We start from the raw sequence: 19,819 nt of genomic DNA, 5'->3' as shown, positions 1-19,819 counted from the left end.
AACTCTTGTAAAGTACATACTTTACATATCGTACACGTGTATGGGTATGAGTTTGGCTAGAAAAGGTTTGTATCACGGATGACAATTTATTTTAAAATATTGGACTCCAATAACATTGGCGGATCAATTTATTTGCATATTCCAATCAGTTCATTGACTCCTAACCGAGCCTACTGGTGGACCAATGAAAAGTACAAACAAATGTTATTGACTATTAGGCCCCTCCCTTCAGAGCTTTGTAATCCAATCCGATGCCCTGTCACAGGTAAAACCGGCCTCAGATTGTCGGTATATCCCAAAAAGCGAGAAAAGCCGACAAAACCCGTTCTTTCACAGACACTTTTGCCGTAGCCCTCATCCTGCGTCGTGATTGAGTTTTTCAGGGCAAAGAAGACGGATCGGATTTACAGTACCAACTAGAAAGTCCAGTTCGACCAACCGAGATGTCACAGGAGCATGACAAGTAAGTGTTTTCATTCACCTCTGGAAGTCCAGAAGAATCAACGTGTAGCCTATCATAACCAGGTCTGGTGCAAAATGCCCGACTGATTTCTTTTTTTACGGTTTTGAGGGATTTGTCCACGTTCAGGTGGCTTGTTGTCTCACAACCGTGGCAGAGTTTACTTTTACCAGCCTTCCAAAAGGAGTAGGCTTTTGTCTCTCAACATCTTCACACGGTGTTGGGATCTGTTCGTGGGAGAACCGTTTGAGGCTTATCGCAGTTTCACCTGTCATGTTCATGCCTGCATGGCGCACAGGTGTATCCACCTGTCGTGCGAGCCGGAGCGCTAGTTCCAAGTAGCCTAGTCTAACGATTCACCGTCCCGTGAAATTGCTGGGTGGATCATTATTTGATTTCGCTTACAGTTATGTGGTTAGCCTTACTTTTGTTTGTTCAGGAACTGTTAATCGTCACTGCAAGCGTTTGAAAAAAAATGTGGGTTTAAGGTTTTTCTTGTCAGATTAATAAATGCTGGTTTACGTTGGTCTACTTGTTTTTGGATTAATGTTTTTTTTTTTTTGGTTATAGCCTATATAGCCTATCGAATTTTATTATAATAAATGTATCACTGAAACAAATAAAATATTCCAGTATTTATTTAATATTCTTTTAAAGAATGATTATACGTATTTTGTAAATTTGAGGGCATTTGCAAGGAGACTGTTGACACCAGTGAAATCGTACACCTGTTAGGCGTTGGCCCCTATAGTAAGAAAGACAATGTAAGCAAGCTTTCTCTTGTCTGACGAACAAGGATGAAATTTTAACTTCTAATTTCTAAATGTATACTTAAAAAAAATATGTTTAATTGACCTAATTCATTGAGATTGATCTAATTAAAACGTAACAGTAAAAAAATAATAAAAAATAAATAAAGTTTAGTTTAGTTAGATCAGAAAAGAAAAAAATACAAATAGGGGGTAAATGGTTTTGAATAAATACGTGTTGTACTTGGGCAGGCCGATTTTTCCTCAACAATAGGACTATTACATTTATGTGAGGGACATGTATTCTCTTAACCGAGTTTGCATGTCATCAAATTGTTATTGCCAATGAATAACGGATCTATCGGGTTGCAAATCCCTAACACCTCCACACTCGACATTTTGTCAAAGAAACAATTAGATATAGGATTACTAATTGCTAGTTTACATTGACCATTCAGAGAACAAGTATTTGCTTCCTTAGAGACCACAATCTTTGATCGTTTTCTAGTGGCAATCGTAAACTCGATTTGTGTCTTATGGATGGATTAAATGTTTTGGTTGATTGAACATTTTAATTGTTGTAATTTATGTAGAGTAATTCCCAAAACGTTGTCTTAATATGAAAGTAGAAACTTGAAACGTATATATTTTTTACATAGTTGTGTTGTATATCTTACTCTACCCGCTTTTAAAAATCCCTAAATCCTGCTGGCTTTCTCTACGTTATCACTTCAAAAGTACGTTCTGTAAAAAAAAAAAAAAGACAAATAAAGACAGTTCCTCCTGCTCGTCCACCTGACTTTTTGATTTATCTAGAGACATTGGAAAGTTGACCTTAGGAATATTTACAGTTGCGTGTGTTAGGGCTATGCGGAGGTGGAGGAAGAGGAGGATGAAAAGGTAAATAGCACCAGGAAGAGAAAGAGGAGGAAGATGAGCCTTGAGTTAGTTCTTCTACAACAGGTTTCCTTGTGAACAACAATGGTCACACTGACAGGAATGTTCCAGGTAAGATCTCTCTGTGTAGATATGTCAGGTTAACTGATTAAAGCAGTCACACTGGAAGAGCCAGTAGAGCATCTCTCTGAATGCTGTCATTTGTCAGGTGTTGAGATTTCTAGCACAATCACAGTGTCACTACTAGTTAAGCAGGTTCAGAACAGAGAGAACACTGCCTTGTTGATCTCTACAACCCGTTGATCACTTAGAAACAAGGCTTGATTGATTGTACAGGCCTTTGCTCTGTGGATTTTAGATTGAAGTCCTTGCTCAATATTCAGATCGCTTTTTAGACTGAAAAGGTACTGTAGCAAACCAGGGCCATATCCGCCGATACATGTATGATGTCACCCCCCCTACGTTTTGCATTACGATACATAATTCCATTGGTGCTAAAAGTCTATATCGATACCAGGAACACTTCGTTGACCTACCCGACCCCCTTTCTCCTTATCTGCCTCAGTAAGCGTGCAGTCCTGGTACTGCAGAATGAGCCGGGCTATGGTCAGCGCCGGAACTTCACCACCGAGGACGAGGCCTGGAAGTCCTTTCTGGAGAACCCGCTGACCGCCGCCACGAAGGCCATGATGAGCATCAATGGAGATGAGGACAGCGCTGCTGCTCTGGGCCTGCTCTACGACTACTATAAGGTAACGGGACCACCAGAACCCAGAAGGTTGGAATGTAGTTCTAACAAGTTCAAACTTTCGAGTCTTAATGTCCTGGATCTGGCTTTACGTTGGCTTTGGAATTTTGGACTAGAATCTGGAAAGTTAGGACCTGTATTGAGAATGTGTAGGCCATAGGACTACTAACTATGAGAGTATGAAAGAACAGGGCATCAAAATAAGAGCTGAGGGTTCCCCGAGGCCCAATACTTGCATGTGACCCTTCCCCTCCCCTCCCTTTCCTGTTTCTGTCAAAATAAATGAAGCAGAAAAATCCCCCTTTTCAAAATAAGAGATCATAGATTGCATGGTTGAAATACAACAAAATTACGTGTAGTCTGTGCCAGGGCTGCCCAGCTTCAACGCTGAACTGCCCAATTAGACAGCAGGCTTTTGCCACTGCTGCTGTGCTGTGGTCAGACTGACAGTGAACGGCTGTGTTTACCTTCCCCAGGTGCCCCGGGAGAAGAGAACAATATCCCAGACCAAGACCGATGTGATGGGCTCTGATGTGGATCCTAACAAAAGGTAGCATCCCTTTTCAACAACAACCACCATGGTCATAGCAAGGGAGAGGTCTTTCGGGGGCTAGTGTGTGTGTGTGTGTGTGTGTGTGTGTCTGTGTGTGTGTGTGGGGGGGGGGGTTGTAGTGTGTATGTGTTGAGTTTGACAACATCTGAATAAAAAGATTTTTGGTCTGATGTTCAGCTTTCATCTCACCCCCAAACCGTGTGGCCTGAGTTCTCCTGTTGTGGTTGTTTATATTGCCACTGTGTTCCAGACACATGATGCTTCCTCTCCAGGAGTCCCCCATGGCCTCAGACAACAGGATCCAGGTCTTGAAGGGCCCCTTCAACATCCTCCTCCCCAACCAGCTGGCCCAGGACAAGAGGTTATCCTTTGCCCCTCCCGACACCACAGTGACCGTCTCCATAGCAGCCATGCCAAACTACCCAGTGAAGACCGAGGTGCCCTCGAGCGGCTTCTCCGTGACGGTGCCCAACCACTGCGGAGGCGAGCAGGACGGCCATGCTTCCATGTTCGAGCGGCAGCTGGCCCAGAGCGGATCTCACCCCCACAGCCACAGCCAGTTCAGCCCCAACACCCAGCCACGCACGCCCGACTCCACCTTCACCGAGGGCTTCAAGGACGGTTCCCAGGAGGTTGGTTGTACATGGGGGATCTAATACCCCTAACTCCAACCCCCACCAACCCTTCACCCTGCATTACCCCCCCTCAACCCCCACCTCCACCCCCACCACCCCTCTTTCAGATCTCTCCCCCCAAGACAATGGCTCTTTCACCTGATCCCATGGAGCCAGAGGTGGGCTCAGGCTTCCCTGGTTTTATTTGAACATGCCAAAATAGCGGCCAGCATGTTATTATGCCATTGTCTGGCCAACACAATAAAGTGCTGTACTTTTCTCCTACAATAGCCAAAGCCCTTTCTCTCTCCCCTTTCTCTATCTAACCTGGAGGGGGATTACCTTAGAAAGGGATAACCCAACAAAACCCCCTTACACTGGGAGAGGAGGAGGGAGGGACAGAAAGTAGGGATGGTGGGAGGGGAGCGAAGGGAAGTGGTTTGTTTCCTTGTTTCCCCTTCAGTGAGCGAGAGAGAGCCAGTGAGAACTAGAGAAGAGGAAGAAGAGCAGAGAGTGAAGACCATGAAGCACTTCATACCTGTCATCCCATCAATGCTCTGCAATAAGAACATATACTAAAGCTACTGCACAGTACCCGTGTCATTATGTGTAAGAAAGAATCAGAAAGTAAAGGAATTGGCAGGGTTTCCAGACAGACCAAGAGACAGACAGACAGACAGACAGACCCTTAGTCAGTGATAACTCAGGGTGTAGTATGCAGTAGCAGCCATCTGACATTGGTTTCTCTTTCTCTCTCTCTTCCTCTCTTCCCCTCTCTCTCTCTCTCTCTCTCTCTCTCTCTCTCTCTCTCTTTGTGTGTCACAGGTGTTCCCGTTCCCAGGGGATCTCCAGTTACGCATGGCCTCCATGACGCCTGAGGACTACAGTGCGTTTGACACCGTGCAGGGGTAAGCCCACCACCCGCCCGCCGCCTTCTCCCTCGGCCATTCAGACCCTGATACGAGACTCCCGAGAATGGCCTCATTCAGCAGCGCCACTGGGGAGACACCAGATCAGCCCTAGTGTGAAAGTCACAATGCTACCACAATAGCACAACAATGTTATCGTAGCCAATTTGACACTAGTCCGATTTTGGGTCATGATTTAGCGCTATTCAAATGTGTAGCCCCACAAGCAGTGCAATGGCGATTCCTGGTTCAAAGTGGGTGATGCGTGGAAAAAAAAGTGAGGTGTTGAAGGGACAAAGACTTAAAAGGGAACTGTTTTTGGACCAGGGATAACTTTGAGTACACTCTGGAGGCGTCCAAGTCTCTGCGTCAGAAGACGGGTGACGGAACTATGACCTACCTCAACAAGGGACAGTTCTACCCTATCACACTCAGGGAGATTCCAAACAGCAAAGGCCTGCACCACCCCATCACCAAAGTCAGGGTAAGAGAGATGTGCGAGCGTGTCTACCCAACTGTTTCTTTGCATTGCTTGTGTGTGTACTCAAATCAAATCCAATTGTATTCCTATAGCCCTTTTTCCAAGCAACGTCACAGAGGGCTTCACATACGCCCTTAGAACTGCCCCTCAACCAACCTAAACCCTCAAGGGTTAATGTTATTGTATATATTTGAGATTCCTTGTGTGTCTTGGTTTTTCCAGAGTGTGGTGATGGTTGTGTTTGGGGAGGAGAAGTGCAGAGACGACCAGCTCAAACACTGGAAGTACTGGCACTCCCGACAGCACACGGCCAAACAAAGGTGTCTGGACATCGGTAAGAAGCCTTGACAAAGCCGTCATGGACCAACTGAGAATTGGCTCTTTATCGGCTCTGTCGTCTGCCGGCTGCACCTCGCACTCCTCCCTTGTCCCTCATTTGGTTTCGTCCTGGCGTGATTCACTGTTGATTGCTGGCTTGTTGTGCAACCGTCATCCTCCATTTCCTTCTGCCGTGTCACACGCTCCCTCTGTCCCAGCTGAAGCTGCATGCCCCAGCTAGCTACACACCAGGAAAACAGCCAGCAAAAGAGGCTTGCTCGCACATACACACACACACACACACACACACACACACACTCACACATTGCCACATGCATACCTTTTTAGTTAAAGTACATCCACAATTGGTCATACTCTAATAAACTCATGTAGACCCATGTACCTGATTGGATGGTTGAGAGAAGGGTTGAGATAATGACCTTGTTTGTTGACCCTGTGTAAACCAGGCCGGGTGCTGTCTAGAGCCAAGACAATAGAGCAGCTTAAAGCCATGTATGTGGACTGATCAATCTCTCTCTGTGTGCGCTCTAGCTGGAGTGAAAGAAGAGCTTAGTTCTGCTTGGGAGATAAAAGTATATTGTCTGATAGGTATGGTGGACCTGTAGGTGAGAGGGCACTGGTGGTGTGTCTACCTGTTGCTCTGGGAGGAACATCACCCCCTAAGGAGCCCCAGTCGAAATCAATTCTGTCCATAAACCCACTTGTCATTCCTCACGCCACCCAAGCTTTCTTCTGACTGTTTAGACATCTTCGACTCCCTCAGCTAAGGCCGCAGACAGTTCTTGAATTCTTTTTTGGTCTTTGTCATTCTCAGCAGACTACAAGGAGAGCTTCAACACCATCAGCAACATTGAGGAGATCTCCTACAATGCCATCTCCTTCACTTGGGACATGAATGAGGAGGCCAAGGTGAGACTGCAGAACACACACTGCCACTCCCAGACCTGGTCAGATCCCACTGGATGGACATCTAGACAACTAGGACTTCGAAAGAACTTCAAAACCCACAAAACCTTTTGTTAAAGGTTGAGATTTTTGCAATGGATTACCTGGCAGTGAATACTATGAGCAGAAGAGGAGGTTTGGGTTTTCAGTCTAATTATCTTTATTCCAAGAATTTATAGATGGTGAGAATCTCCATATAGTGTTACACATACTGTTAGTCTGGTAACTCCACAACCCAACACAGCTGACGACATTCCAAAAGATAACATTTGTTGTGCAGTAGAAACGGTGTCAGGTGATGTTCCAACCAATTTGTCAGAGATCGCCTGCTCCCTTTCTATTGCTTTGTTTGGAAAGTGGTTTGGAAGGTCGCGAAGGAGTCGTACTAGTCTTTTCTGGGGCTGACCCGTTGCATAGAGACGCGCAGACGTAGGTTTCCAGGCGTACGTGTGTTTGTATACTATCGAGGGACGACGTTCTTAACCCGATACCTGTCACCCCTTTTGTGGCTTAAAGTGATGCGAGTGTGGGGCGTGTTGCAGGCAAGCCGTGTTCAACAATACGAGCTGGAATGAGGAAACCCAGCAGGGGGTAGAGGGCTGGAAGTAACTGCCAGGGATGAAAGCCTGTCCGATAAGAAGAGAGACAAAAAGAAAGACATCATTAATAGTTCATTCAAGAGGAAAAAAAACAGATGAGAAGAGACGTCGTCACTCCAGACCAGTTGGTTGGGTTTTGTTAGTCAGAACCTCGACGGTGCTACTTTCCATGTTTCTCAGCTGTGCTTGGGCTGTTGACGGGTTTATTGTTAAATGTGAACCGTGATGGCTAAGACAAGCAGGCTAGGATAGGCTAACAAAGAGTGGAGCAGACAAGTCGGTGCCACAGGGTGAGCTTGTGTGTGTCCCTAAAAAACACACACACACACACACACACAAGCTCATGTGAAGGACTGTACACGCACACGTACACACACACTACCAGGATGTGGATCTGCTTTACTTGGTGTCTCGTGGCCTGGAGCCTGTGTCTATAGGATGTTCATCCTTGTATTTTTTCATCTGGTGTATGTACACACAGAAACACACACACACATAGGCAGCACCTGTCTATTTGAGCCCCAGTCCCGCCAGGTGTAGGATGACACTGAGAGGGATGTGGGAGACTGATGGGACTACTTTGTCATAGAGCGCGTGCTGCTGAGTGTAAATAGATGCTCTCTCTGCTGTCGTTGGGCCCTCTGGCGATTTGAAACCTAAATGCAGAAGCCGTTTGTTTAACGGACATTCAAAGAGGGAGCAGCCTTTACTAAATGTTTACACTCTTCAGGCCTCTACCTGACTGTAAACACACTTGCAGTTACACAGAAATTTTGTGTGCTTGAGGTGTGTGACCATATGGTTTATATCCAGCTAGTCATATTATTTAATAACAATGTCAAATATCCAAGAAGGCAAAGGGATATGACCTCACTATGTATGAGATGTGTAGATATTTTGGGCTTGTTTGGCCTTCCCTCAATGGGTGAGTCAACATGTGATGACCAGCGTCACCCACAAGAGGGAGACAAACACTGAGGTCTGGGGAGCAAGCTTGACAGGTGCCACAATTGCGCAACACTCAGCCTATTGTAGTGTTGAGTCTTACCAGGGACAGTATTCCCATTGTTCAGTAAAGGATGTCAAAGCCAGCATCAAGTAAACACATATTGATCGAATCAGAATGGTAAAATGTACGTTTTTTTCTACTCTATTGATGAAGCTTGTTATCCCAATGGTATTAAACTCTCTCCTCTCTTCTCTTCCTCAGATCTTCATCTCAGTGAACTGCCTGAGCACAGACTTCTCGTCCCAGAAAGGGGTGAAGGGTTTGCCTCTGAATCTGCAGATTGACACCTACAGCTACAACACCCGCAGTAACAAGCCCATCCACCGGGCCTACTGCCAGATCAAGGTGTTCTGTGACAAGGGAGCCGAGAGGAAGATCAGGGACGAGGAGCGCAAGCAGTCTCGCCGGAAGAGCAAGGTCACGGACCTCAACGCCACCCTCGGCAACTGTGAGTGACCACGGAGTCCTCCGGAAGCACACCCAAGCATACACACACAGACACACACACAGACTTATCGGTTTCTCTTTGGTTCTGATAGTTGTGGACGTCAAAGTGCCCCTCCTTCAGAAGCGCAATGATGTCACCGTCTTCAAGATGATGACGGACTTTGAGACCCAGCCAGTTCTGTTCATCCCAGACATGCACTTCTCCAACTTCCAGCGCCATGTGAGTAGCCCCCAAAACAGGCAGAACCTTCCAGAAGGCACATAGACTTCTCCAACGCCACCCTCATCAGTGTCACAGATGCCACTGTGTCAATATCGGTTCCTCTTTCACTTGCCCTAAGCAAAGGTTGGGTGTTGGTTCCTCTGACACACACACCCAACTGACCTCCCCTCATAAACACCACTTGAGCCAGCTAATGCTAGCCAGGAAATGCTAGCAGTTTGATGGCGCAGGTGGGTGGTGTTTACACCGTGGAACAACTTTAAACTATCAAACTCATTTCACACAAGCCCCTTTCAGCAAATACAAACCCAAGCTATTTGACACATCTTTCCTAGACTCTATTAATTTATATTTGATTGACTCTAACCCTAACCCCAACCCTAACTCTACAGCGAGAGGTGGACTAGCTAGATTGTCAGCTGCAATTGGAGTTCACTGGGATGAGTGATGCTGGACATTGATCACCTGTCTCTTGTGCGAGCGTCTCTGGCGTGTGACCAAGCAGTCAGAACCAGCTGGCAGGGGTCAGGGTGTCAGCCCGAGACCCTGTCCACGGAGAGAGGGAAAGATACTTCAGATAGATTCCCTCTGAATATAGACAGTTTAGCACACAGCTGCTGCCGCTCCTCTCGCCAGTCCCCCTGCCTGGTGTCTGTCGACGATCCACGGATCCCATTCGTTTGATATACATATAGATAGTTACCAATAGGTCCAGTTCGTAGTTTGTTTGGTTTGGTTCGTTATGCTTGTGGGCAACGTCACGTGTAGCTCTGGACTGCAGTTGCACAACCACCTGAGCGAGGAGGAGGAGGAGGGGCGGGCGGGGGGGAGCAAGGAGCAGGTCAAGGCGACCAAACAGTCTCCTCTGCCAGATGGCTGGAACAGTGTGATCCAGAGAAGTGCTCCAGTCCCTGCCTTTATGGCCAGGGTGGGTCCACAAGCTTCCGATAGGAGAGACAGAGATGGCCTTGGCAAGTGTTCCCTGAAGGAAGGATACGACAAGAGGCTGCTGGACTGATTCAATGTAGATTGAATCAAAACTAATGCGGGGATTTGTACCGGCTGCAATTCGTTTTTTTCAAAATCTCAGGGCAGAAGGACTGAGTCGAGTTGGGAGGGAGGGTGGTGGGAGAGAGAAGATAGAGGGGATGAGGGAGAAGGGTGAGGAGGTTGCGGGGGAGCGGGGGGTCAGGGGTGTAGACACCTGCATCTGAGGCATGCTGTGCCTGCATGTCTTGTCAGGTGTCATCATCTCTATGATGACATCATCCCTCCCCCAGGTGCCAACCGCACCTCCACCTCTGGACTCTGAGTCCTTACACTGACCTCTTCCTGGAAAGTTGTGCATACACATTTCTGATATACAAGATGTTTCAGGGTCACCAGGTAGACTGGTTGAGTAAGGCTGTGCAGCACGTCTGTTTGGAAAGCAGTCTGGGGTTGCCCCCTGTTGGTTGAGAGCGGCGCTACGGTTTTGCCCTGGCTCAATGAGTTCACTGACTCCACAGAGCCACAAGGCGTTTGACCTGCAGAAAACAGACTGAGCTCAGCTGAAAATAACCCTATCGACTGTTTACCTTTCTCTGCTTTTTTTCACTGGGTTGAGGCAAAATTGAGGTTGAGGGGGAAATACTGTGTTTTGGTGCATGGTGACAGAAGGCTGAACCCAGAATGACAACCCAGTGAACTCCAGGTTGGCCAACAGCCAGTCAGTTATTATTAGGAGGGTGAACGGGTTTCCTGTGGGAGAGAGCTGTATTGATTCTAGACTGGTTCCTGCATTATAGAAGTAATTTACAGATAAGGGCTGTTACATACCTGCAAAAGTGGCACGTATTGACCAGGACTTGGGGATAAAGGTTGGGAGGTGGATCAGACTGAGAAATCTATGAGATTGACCCTGAAAACTGGGTTCATTGATCTGGGAGAAACCTTTCTCTCTTTTGCACTGCTACAATAAACGTGTAGAGGAAGGGAACGAACAGTGCTAAACATGTCACACAAAACAAACTGACCCATACTGCAGTGTATTTGTGTGTCGTCTGTGGCTACAAGCCTGGATATTTCAGACTCTCCAAAATCTCACTTTTGTTCATAAGATTATAGTGTATTTTTATGAAAATATTAGCGTCTGTTGTGTTTGATGTATTATTTTAATGAGGTGATCATGATGCATAAAGTAGGAAATCATTCATTCATAAGATTGCATGTACCCATCTGTGGGTTTTCCTGCAGCTTAACTTGATCAATAACTTAATAACATAATAACATATGTCATTGTGCCCTTTGTCCCTGCAGCCTTTCTCTTCAGAAGATGGAGAGGACAGGTGAGTTCCTAAAAAACACTGATTCCATGTTCATTTAGCATGTAATGAGATTGTATTGGTACTAGAGAAGCAGGGACTGGGGGAAGTGCATGGGCAATTAAAGAGAGACCAAATCCAGCCCCTCTAGGGAGACCTCCATTCTGCAGGAAGCTTTGAGGAAAGTGCGTGTGTGTGTCACATGGCCTTTTAGCTGGTTGTTTTGGTCTTGGCTACTAGAAATGCTTGGAAAATCATAGCTAACACTGAAAACGGAGAATGAGGGTGCATTCATGTGTATGTGTCTCCATCAAGCTCTGGAATGAAGAGGCCATACACTGAGGAGGAGTTTGGGTCTACTCCTAACAAGCTAGCCAGACTAGATGAGCCAAAGAAAGGTAAGTGTGTGTGTGTGTGTGTGTGTATTGCATCATTCTATATATGTTACTGTTACACGTGCCGATCAGGGGTTTACCCTTCTTGTAGGAGAGGTGTCTTTGTGTGTGTGTGTGTGTGTGTTGGTGATTGACACTAAAAAACATGTCTCACTGCCCCTGGAGGGAAGGCAAGCAACCTGGCCTTCAGGGAGAAAGCCATAACAACCGCCCTAGACAAGCACACACACATACACACACACACACACACACACACACACACACACACAGAGGCATGGTGCCCCCCTCCAATAGCTTCCCTGACACAACTAAATACACATCCACACACACCCTCCTCCTATCTTTCCCTTACACACACACACAAGCCACACACAAGGACATGCTCTTTAGCCTACATCCAAATATGAACACACATTCTATTCTTTGGGACACACAGAATAACACACACGTTATACTTAGTATAGTTTCCTGTGTCACTAATGCAAAAAAACATGAAGTCAGCAATAACACAAAGGCATACTTTTTATGCATTCGTACCTCACTGAAAGGTCACTTTTGCCTCTGCCAAAAATAACTGCAAAGGTCTTGAAAAACATTCTTACAAAACAATGAATGTACTTCTTTTTCAGTCAGTTTTGAGGTTATTTTTCCTTGAAAAATTATCTTTTTCGGGAGTGGTAGATTTGTGTGTGAGTGTAGCTGGCCGTCTCTGTGTTATACAGAGCCTGGCCCTTGTCCCCACATTGGGCCTGTGCTGGACCAGGCCTGCCGCCAGAGACAACACAGTCTGGGTTCAGGTCAGGTGAGGTCCATAAACCCAACCTAGACCTGGACATGTGTATGTTTGTATGCCTGTATATGTGTGTGTGTATGTATATGTGTGTGTATACCGCCCCTCACAGTGTTTCTGCTCTCCCCGTAGTCCTGTTGTACGTGCGTAAGGAGACAGAGGAAGTGTTTGACGCTGTCATGTTGAAGAACCCAACCCTGAAAGGCTTGGTGGAAGCTGTAAGTTCCAGTAGCATCAAACTCCCAACTTGCCTCAGCCACACCAAACCTTGAATACCTCAAGGTTTGGTGGTTGCTTCTTCATGCAGGGTTAGATCTGTGCTCAAGGCTTGCAGGGTTAGATTCAATGGGTGTGGTGTTACTTGAGGACATGGGTGGGAGTCTGACCACATCCTCCAGTGTCTCCACACCAGGGTGGGAGGGCCTGTTTGTGGCAAAACCTTCCTTCGCAAATCCCCCTGCCTGTTGCTTTCTATCTCTGTCTTACTCCCTCCCTCCCCTTGCTTCTCTTCTTCCTCCCTCCCTCCCCTTACACCTCTCCATCTATCCCTTTTCCTACCTCTCTCCCTCAGCCCCTGTACCCCTCGTTTGCTCACAGTCTACGCTCCCTTCTAACCAGGGGGGTCTGTCTGTGTGTCCGGGGAGGGCCTCTTAGACAAAGCGGGGTGCCCTCTGCTCTGGGGGAACTCTCCAGGGTCCCCAACCGCCTTCACCACAAGCCAAATGAGTTGTGACAGGATGAGGCCTGGCCTCTGGGTGTTCTGGGGCGGGAGGAGGGGGTGGCCAGGGGGCTCTGCAGGGTGGACCGGAGAGAGGGGTCAGGAAGGTCACATACAGTAGGACCCTCAGACAGGATGTCCAGCGGAGTCGTCCGGAGCAGAGTAGTGGGGGCCGGGGTGTTGGGCTGGAGGAGACCAGGCTGGATGTGTCCCTCCTCTCGACAGTGATGTAACCGTCAGAGCAACAAGATGTCAACAGCAATTTGCATCATGTCCACTACTCATTACACAACTAAAACAATTTTAAATGGTGTGTCCGAAGAGTGAGAGGGGATGAATGCTTCAATCATTGCACGTCTACTATTTGTTGATAGTGTCCCACTGGTATTGATGGCACTGATCTGCTATAACCTCTTTTTTGTTGAATCTTGCTAAAAGGATTTTGTGTCCTCTAGATTTCAGAAAAATATGAATTGCCATTGGATAAAGTGGGGAAGGTCTACAAGAAATGCAAGAAAGGGTAAATGCGCACACACAGATAAATGTGATTATGAAGAAGATTTATCCAAACAAACAAACACTTAATAACACATGTTACTGAAAGCTCTATCTGTCTCTGTGCCAGGATTCTGGTCAACATGGATGACAACATTATCAGGCACTACTCCAATGAAGACACCTTTCAGATCTCCATGGAGGAACTGGGGGGAATGTTCAAGTTCACCCTCACAGAGATCTAATTGGCCCAGAGGTGAAGACATGTGACTCTCCTTAGTCCAATTAGATGAAGGTATTGGAGAAGTGGGCATCCAATCAGTGAAGACTTGTGGTTTACATACCTAGCTACTATGCCATAAGCCCACACAACACAAATTGACAGGACTTTGTCTAGACAGTTTATAGTCATTAATACAATGTGATTAGTGAATGCTATTCAATAACATAACTCACACCAAGAGCATTTGCTGTGGATACACTATGTACAGGATTGACATTGATTCCTTTTTTTTGTTGTTGGTACTTTTGTAAAGATGTTGTGATAGTTTTGTTTTATAAGTGTAACACATGTTAGTTCTTTTGTTCTGTACAGAATGTTGTGTGGCTATACCTCATGCTATGCAAACACTTTTTCATTGTCTTTGTATTGTAATGGAATATGTCTGATAGAGAGACTGGTGGCACTGGCACTGTTCTGATAGGTGATGCTGCATGTACATATAGCATGCTATCCCCTCTGCTCACCTGCTCTCTCCCCTTCTGAAGCCATAGCACTGACAATCTCATTCTTGTAATTAATGGGATACTTAGCACACAAATTGACACACTACACACAGGTATTGTATTGAACCTTAAGCAGCCTGTGTGAACTCTCTAAGTTCAGTGTATTGATTCTACTATAAACATGAGTGTTTAGTGTGTAAACTGACTGGCTGTTGGGACCATGTACTACATGTTCCATGTTTTTGTTGTGTTAAAACCAAGATTATACTATAGGTGGATTTGGGATTGATGTGGGAGCAGTCATTTTGCTAAGAACTATTTAGAACCATGGCCTTGATGTAAGTATTAAGAGAAAGTTTGTATCTACCACTAACTCACATACTGATAATGTTCTAGAGATCTACTCCTCTTGGTCTGCGATGTAAGTGCAATATGATATTTAAGCTCAGACAATTAGATTGACAGGTTTCTTTTTCATGTTTGAGCCTTTTAAATACATATCAAATGACAAAACATGATACTGACTTTTAGACATCTTGAAAAACATGTTTTTTCACAGGTTTCATTTTGTATTAAAGTACTTAATGTGTTTATATTTATTAAGCCATGGGGGTGGGTTCTTTTTTTATTTTATTTTTTTACAGTATATACAAATATATATTACTATTATTCTTAATATAATGTTTTTATATTACATTTTCCTACAATTCAAGCATAGTATTTACAGGAAGTGCTGAAAGAAAAATGTTACTTGTATGCGTGCATTACTGAACACGTGTTTTTAGTGGAGAAGATGAAAGAGGTGTCTCCTGTATGTAATCTAAAGTGTCCAATAAAAGCTGCAATAGCTTGTCTGGTTGGAAGTGCGTGGCCTTAGCATAGTCTTCAGCTCCAGAGCACACAACGGTAGATGCAGCCTTGCATGATAAACACAACCCCAGATGTCTGGGCAGCAAACACAACCAATCAGGTATGACATCACATCCTGGCCACACACTCGCTAGCTAAAAACCCTCAGACGTGTCCTCACCCCCAGAGTTTTCATCCCAACACGACCAGATATGGTAGCCCTGGACATTTTGGGGGCACGTCCACACCTCTCGTTTTTAAGGAAGAGTACAGATCCACTGAAGAGGCATTTCAAATCGAATTCCACCACAAAGCCACTGCTTTTTCTGTCTCACATTTAACTCGCCCCTTACATAAAGATTATTTTCGTTTGGGAAACTAACCTCCAACCAGGCTTCAAGCTACAGTTGACTGGATGCGCATCAGACTTAAAGTGATACGAGTCAACAACAATCTGAGTACAGCAGATTGTTGCTGTAGTTATCTGCACCACATAGACAGCCCTGAGGAATGCCAGAGTGTCAATGACGCCTGTGGTCATTTTTGGGTTATAGCCCAAGCACATGGATAAATTCCACGAAAGCAATCTAGGTGTGGTGGGTGGGTGGATCGAGGTGTAAAACCATGATTGTCAGAAAGGGTTTCTGGGTAGGGAGATAGACAGAGGTAAAAAAGCCATGCAACTGGCACAGCATTCAAGCACGCAACCATCTGGTGCTTTGGGCCTATCTCTCCTTCTCCCTCATGGCGTGGCCCTCTGTCCTGGCTCGAATGCCGGTTAGGCAAACCAAAGGAGCCAAGATTTCGATAATGTTGTCCCTCTTTTTCCTCAGTATTCTGTCTCTATTCTATCTGTCCTCTTTAGCCCTCTGTATTTCCTCTCAAGGAATCTAAGTAATATAATAGCTTATATAATAGCTTATATAAACAATATGCTATTGTATAATAAGATACGTATATATGTATTTTTTTTTCTTTCTCTCTCACCCTTCTTTTGTTTATCCTTTGTTTGGCTGGATGATGATTAGCTGGATCCAAATGATGTTCCCCATCATAGCTCCAGTTGGCTGCTGTCTAGGTAAGTTGTCTCTGTCAGGTGTCCAAGTGAGCTCTGCTCCAGACCGCTCCGCTCGCCCACTGAGGGGGTTGGGAAGGGGTGTGAGATGGTTGCATGGCAACCCTAATGGCATTTTTTTAATCACCCTCCCTCCACCCCTTCCTATGGCTATATGTCCCTTCAGAAGCCACCGCCCTTCACCTGTGACCAAAGGTTTGCTCACAGCTGTATCTGTTGTGTCTGACGTGAGACCCAGGATAGCTGTGTCATCAGTACAGGTAATCAATTCATTGTTAGGAGTGGTGCATGCACATTTGTTGGTGAACAGGGTGAACAGGACTGTGGAACTAACGCACCCCTGGGGGGCGCCAGTGCTGAGGGTCAAGGGTTCAAACAGGGTGGTGTTTAACCTGGCCTGCTGGGTGCGGTTGGCCCTAGGATTTTCAAGGTGTTAAGTCACTTTTGGCACTGTACTGTTGGTTGCATCATCAGTCCCTCTCTGGTGTTTGTGTGCGAACTGCCTGGAATCAAGATGTGGGCCTACATACAGCTGTAGATTGCTCACCATTGTTGGTTAGTTGTCAGTATGTGAGCTTGTCGAACAAAGGCTTGACAGGATTAACAGCCTGTTACAGTATATTAGCCAATGGTCAGTCCCTCAGAAAACACCTGGTCTTGATCTGGCTGTGGATGGTGTGCAAACCCAGTTCATGTTGCTGGTTGTAATAATATGACCACGTCATAGTATAACTTTGGTCAGTGATACATTATAGTCAATACAGTCATTTTTATCACTTGACACAAACTAATTTTAATGACCCACTTCTAGGACATGCCTTTCATGGGGAATGATAGTAGTTTCCCCTGTGCAGATCCATTACCGGTGCTCAGGCATTGAAAACTGGATGCAGATATATTTATCGTGCGCACGCACACACACACACACACACACACACACACACTCACACACACACACACATACACCCATACACACGCACACACACACAGCTTGATCCATATTTGTGGCCAAAACTAAACTGTAAAAAAGTCACTGCCTGTCAAGTTAAATATATATATGTATATATAGCATACACAGAATATTCTATAGGAGATGTGGATGAATTCCCAGTAGACTAAACGGTCCCTGGGCCCATATCATATCACTTACAGTATGAACACTGCAGACGGCAACCACGAACAAGCTTATACCTACTGAGTAAGCTTGGAATGGGACTGTTGAAATGATCTGCTTATGGGCATGAATTACACACAGACAACAATCACTGCACAAGCAACATAGTGAAATCAGTCTCTCCTCCACAAAAACTGTGATGAATAATATGTTTTGTTTTGGTTCTTCATGAAGCAATAAAACCCTACCCTTAATTTACAGACCAGATAAAACACAAAGGAAGATCCATTAAAAAACAATAACATTCTAGAGATCATCAGCCAGCCTATTGCACATGCTCAGACCGGCTCAACAGTTCTATCAGGAAACCGTTACGAATAGCTCTCAGAAACCTGCCTCCCTTTTCTCCGTTGCCAGGACAACAGACGGCAAATCAGCAGCTTCTCTCACATGCTTGTGTGTCATAGTAACAGATTGGCTTTGGCAAACCAATATCCACCAATCCCCAGGCCTGTAGGGAGGCAACTACTGTTGCCATTGTGATTCATCGCTGTGCTTTAAGGGGGTGTTCTTGTGCTAACATGTCAGGCTACTCAAACAATAGGCAAACAGTTGACTTAAAGACACATATGGGTTTGATTGGGGGCAGAGGGAATGTGAATGGAGGATTGTTTTATTACACATCTACCGGATAAAGCTGCATGCAGCTAATCAACCACACTAAACAAAACCAGATCAGCAGAATGAACACAAGAAATTAAACAAAGTTGTTCAAGAGAAATTCCGGAAATCCAATCTACAAAATGCCTTAACTGTAAACCATACCAATCCTTCAGTAAACTGCTGACATGATTTTGATTGTGGTCCAGATAGAGTAAAGGCTAACCACCTGCTAGAAAGAGACCTGAGAAAAGAGGGAGGCTAATCCTCTATCTATTCCAGTAATGCCAACCTGTCAGAAGTGGGCACAGGCTGCCATGCTGCTGTTTATCAAAGTGTCACTGGAATACGTCAGGGGACATGTGTCACTGTGGGTAAAATGACTACTGTCAGCAGGCACCCAGTATGTATTATGTTGTGTATCCTTTCACCTAAATACCAAACTCCCTGTCATTAGATAGCAACTGCAAGAGTATTTCAGTCTCTTTGAAGTCCTTGCATAACATCTCAGAGTAGTGCCTTCTAAAGGAGAGAGAAAGGCTTTGTCCAATATTCCTAATAACACCCCCAAAAAGCTGGAAGGAAGGAAGGAAGGAAGGAAGGAAGGAAGGAAGGAAGGAAAGGAAGGGACCATGAACATCTCTTTAATGTTGTCTCCTTTCACCCATATGGATCTCATGGATGTTTCCACTGTGGAAACGGTCTAAGACTGTTGTCACCTGACTGAGTAAAAATATGACAATGCAGTGCAGGTAAATGTTCAAACTCAGGCACACATAGAAACAATGCATATCTTAGAATATACTTATATATACTTACTGTAATTTGTTCTGGATAAGAGCGCCTGCTAAATGACTAAATATACTTCAGCAGATATACGAATATCTGCTGTTTTACAAGAACTGCACGTGAGAAACAAGAAAAACTTTCTGGTTCAGTAAGATGTAACATTTAAATAGCATTTTAACAAAATGTTAACAACACTGAAACAGACACAAACCTCAATGGCCACATACGTTTGTTAGTTGTGATTATTATCAAGACTAGAGGAGGCTTCTTTGAACAATGCTTCATGTGACTTTCTCTGCATGTAGGTGAAAGTTCATGTCTCTTTGTGTGCACCTAAAATGTAAAACCTGTTGACAAACGAATGAAACGGTGAGTCATTTGTGATATTTTGATGTTGCAATACAAACAAAATACCAGACAATTGTGCCAAACCAGCTGATTATACTGTTGAACACTGACTTGGGTAGGCCTGGCTTGTGAGGCCTCTAGAAAACCTTTTTTTTTGAGTAAATCTCCAGTCTTATACTTATAGACAGAGACAGAAAGATAGATAAATAGAGAGAGAGAGGGAGAGATTAATATATCACACATACTTTATCAAGACACTCCTCTTGTGGGAGTAACTACTTGACACCCTTTCCTGAAGCCATGTGAGATGTCAGACTGTGGACCCGACAGTGAAATATAGGCTCCGGGGTGGTATATTTAACCCCGCCTGGGCAACTCCCCCTTTCCTGTGTCCTCTCCAGGAGTTTCTGAGGGGGTGGAGTGCGGGGGAGGGTGCAGGATCCGGGAGAGGTGGTTAGAGTGGAGGTCTGGTTAGGACAAGCGTAACCTTTACTCCAGTTCCTCTGGTAGGGTTCATTCTGTCTGCCCCACTTATAACACAAACAGGCTGCTCCAGCTCCTCTTGTCCTGTCCTCCCTCTCTCCT

The 19,819-nt window shown here is 45.3% G+C and overlaps 1 protein-coding gene across 1 annotated transcript; it reads left to right on the top strand.

Annotated features, from left to right (window-relative positions):
* The first annotated feature begins 316 nt into the window (after positions 1 to 316).
* On the top strand, positions 317 to 15,249 carry grhl1 (grainyhead-like transcription factor 1). Its single transcript, XM_084675376.1, has 15 exons — positions 317 to 463; positions 2,672 to 2,858; positions 3,331 to 3,404; positions 3,658 to 4,039; positions 4,847 to 4,929; positions 5,257 to 5,413; positions 5,633 to 5,744; positions 6,564 to 6,658; positions 8,504 to 8,750; positions 8,842 to 8,969; positions 11,271 to 11,299; positions 11,591 to 11,673; positions 12,593 to 12,678; positions 13,634 to 13,698; positions 13,804 to 15,249. Exons 1-15 carry the CDS (start codon positions 444 to 446, stop codon positions 13,916 to 13,918), a joined length of 1,863 nt encoding a protein of 620 aa, XP_084531502.1. The 5' UTR covers positions 317 to 443; the 3' UTR covers positions 13,919 to 15,249.
* The last annotated feature ends 4,570 nt before the right edge of the window (positions 15,250 to 19,819 follow it).

This window comes from Hypomesus nipponensis, chromosome 3, assembly GCF_054491055.1.
Source record: "Hypomesus nipponensis isolate SF chromosome 3, ASM5449105v1, whole genome shotgun sequence".
Taxonomy (NCBI): Eukaryota; Metazoa; Chordata; class Actinopteri; order Osmeriformes; family Osmeridae; genus Hypomesus; species Hypomesus nipponensis.
Note: the sequence above shows the minus strand (reverse complement) of the source record. Positions and strands in the feature narration are given on the sequence as shown.

Coding starts and splice junctions, on each gene's coding strand:
- grhl1 (XM_084675376.1), top strand. CDS start 444: ATGTCACAGGAGCATGACAA. Junction 5,414..5,632: donor ACCCCATCACCAAAGTCAGG/GTAAGAGAGATG, acceptor TGGTTTTTCCAG/AGTGTGGTGATGGTTGTGTT. Junction 11,674..12,592: donor ACTAGATGAGCCAAAGAAAG/GTAAGTGTGTGT, acceptor CTCTCCCCGTAG/TCCTGTTGTACGTGCGTAAG.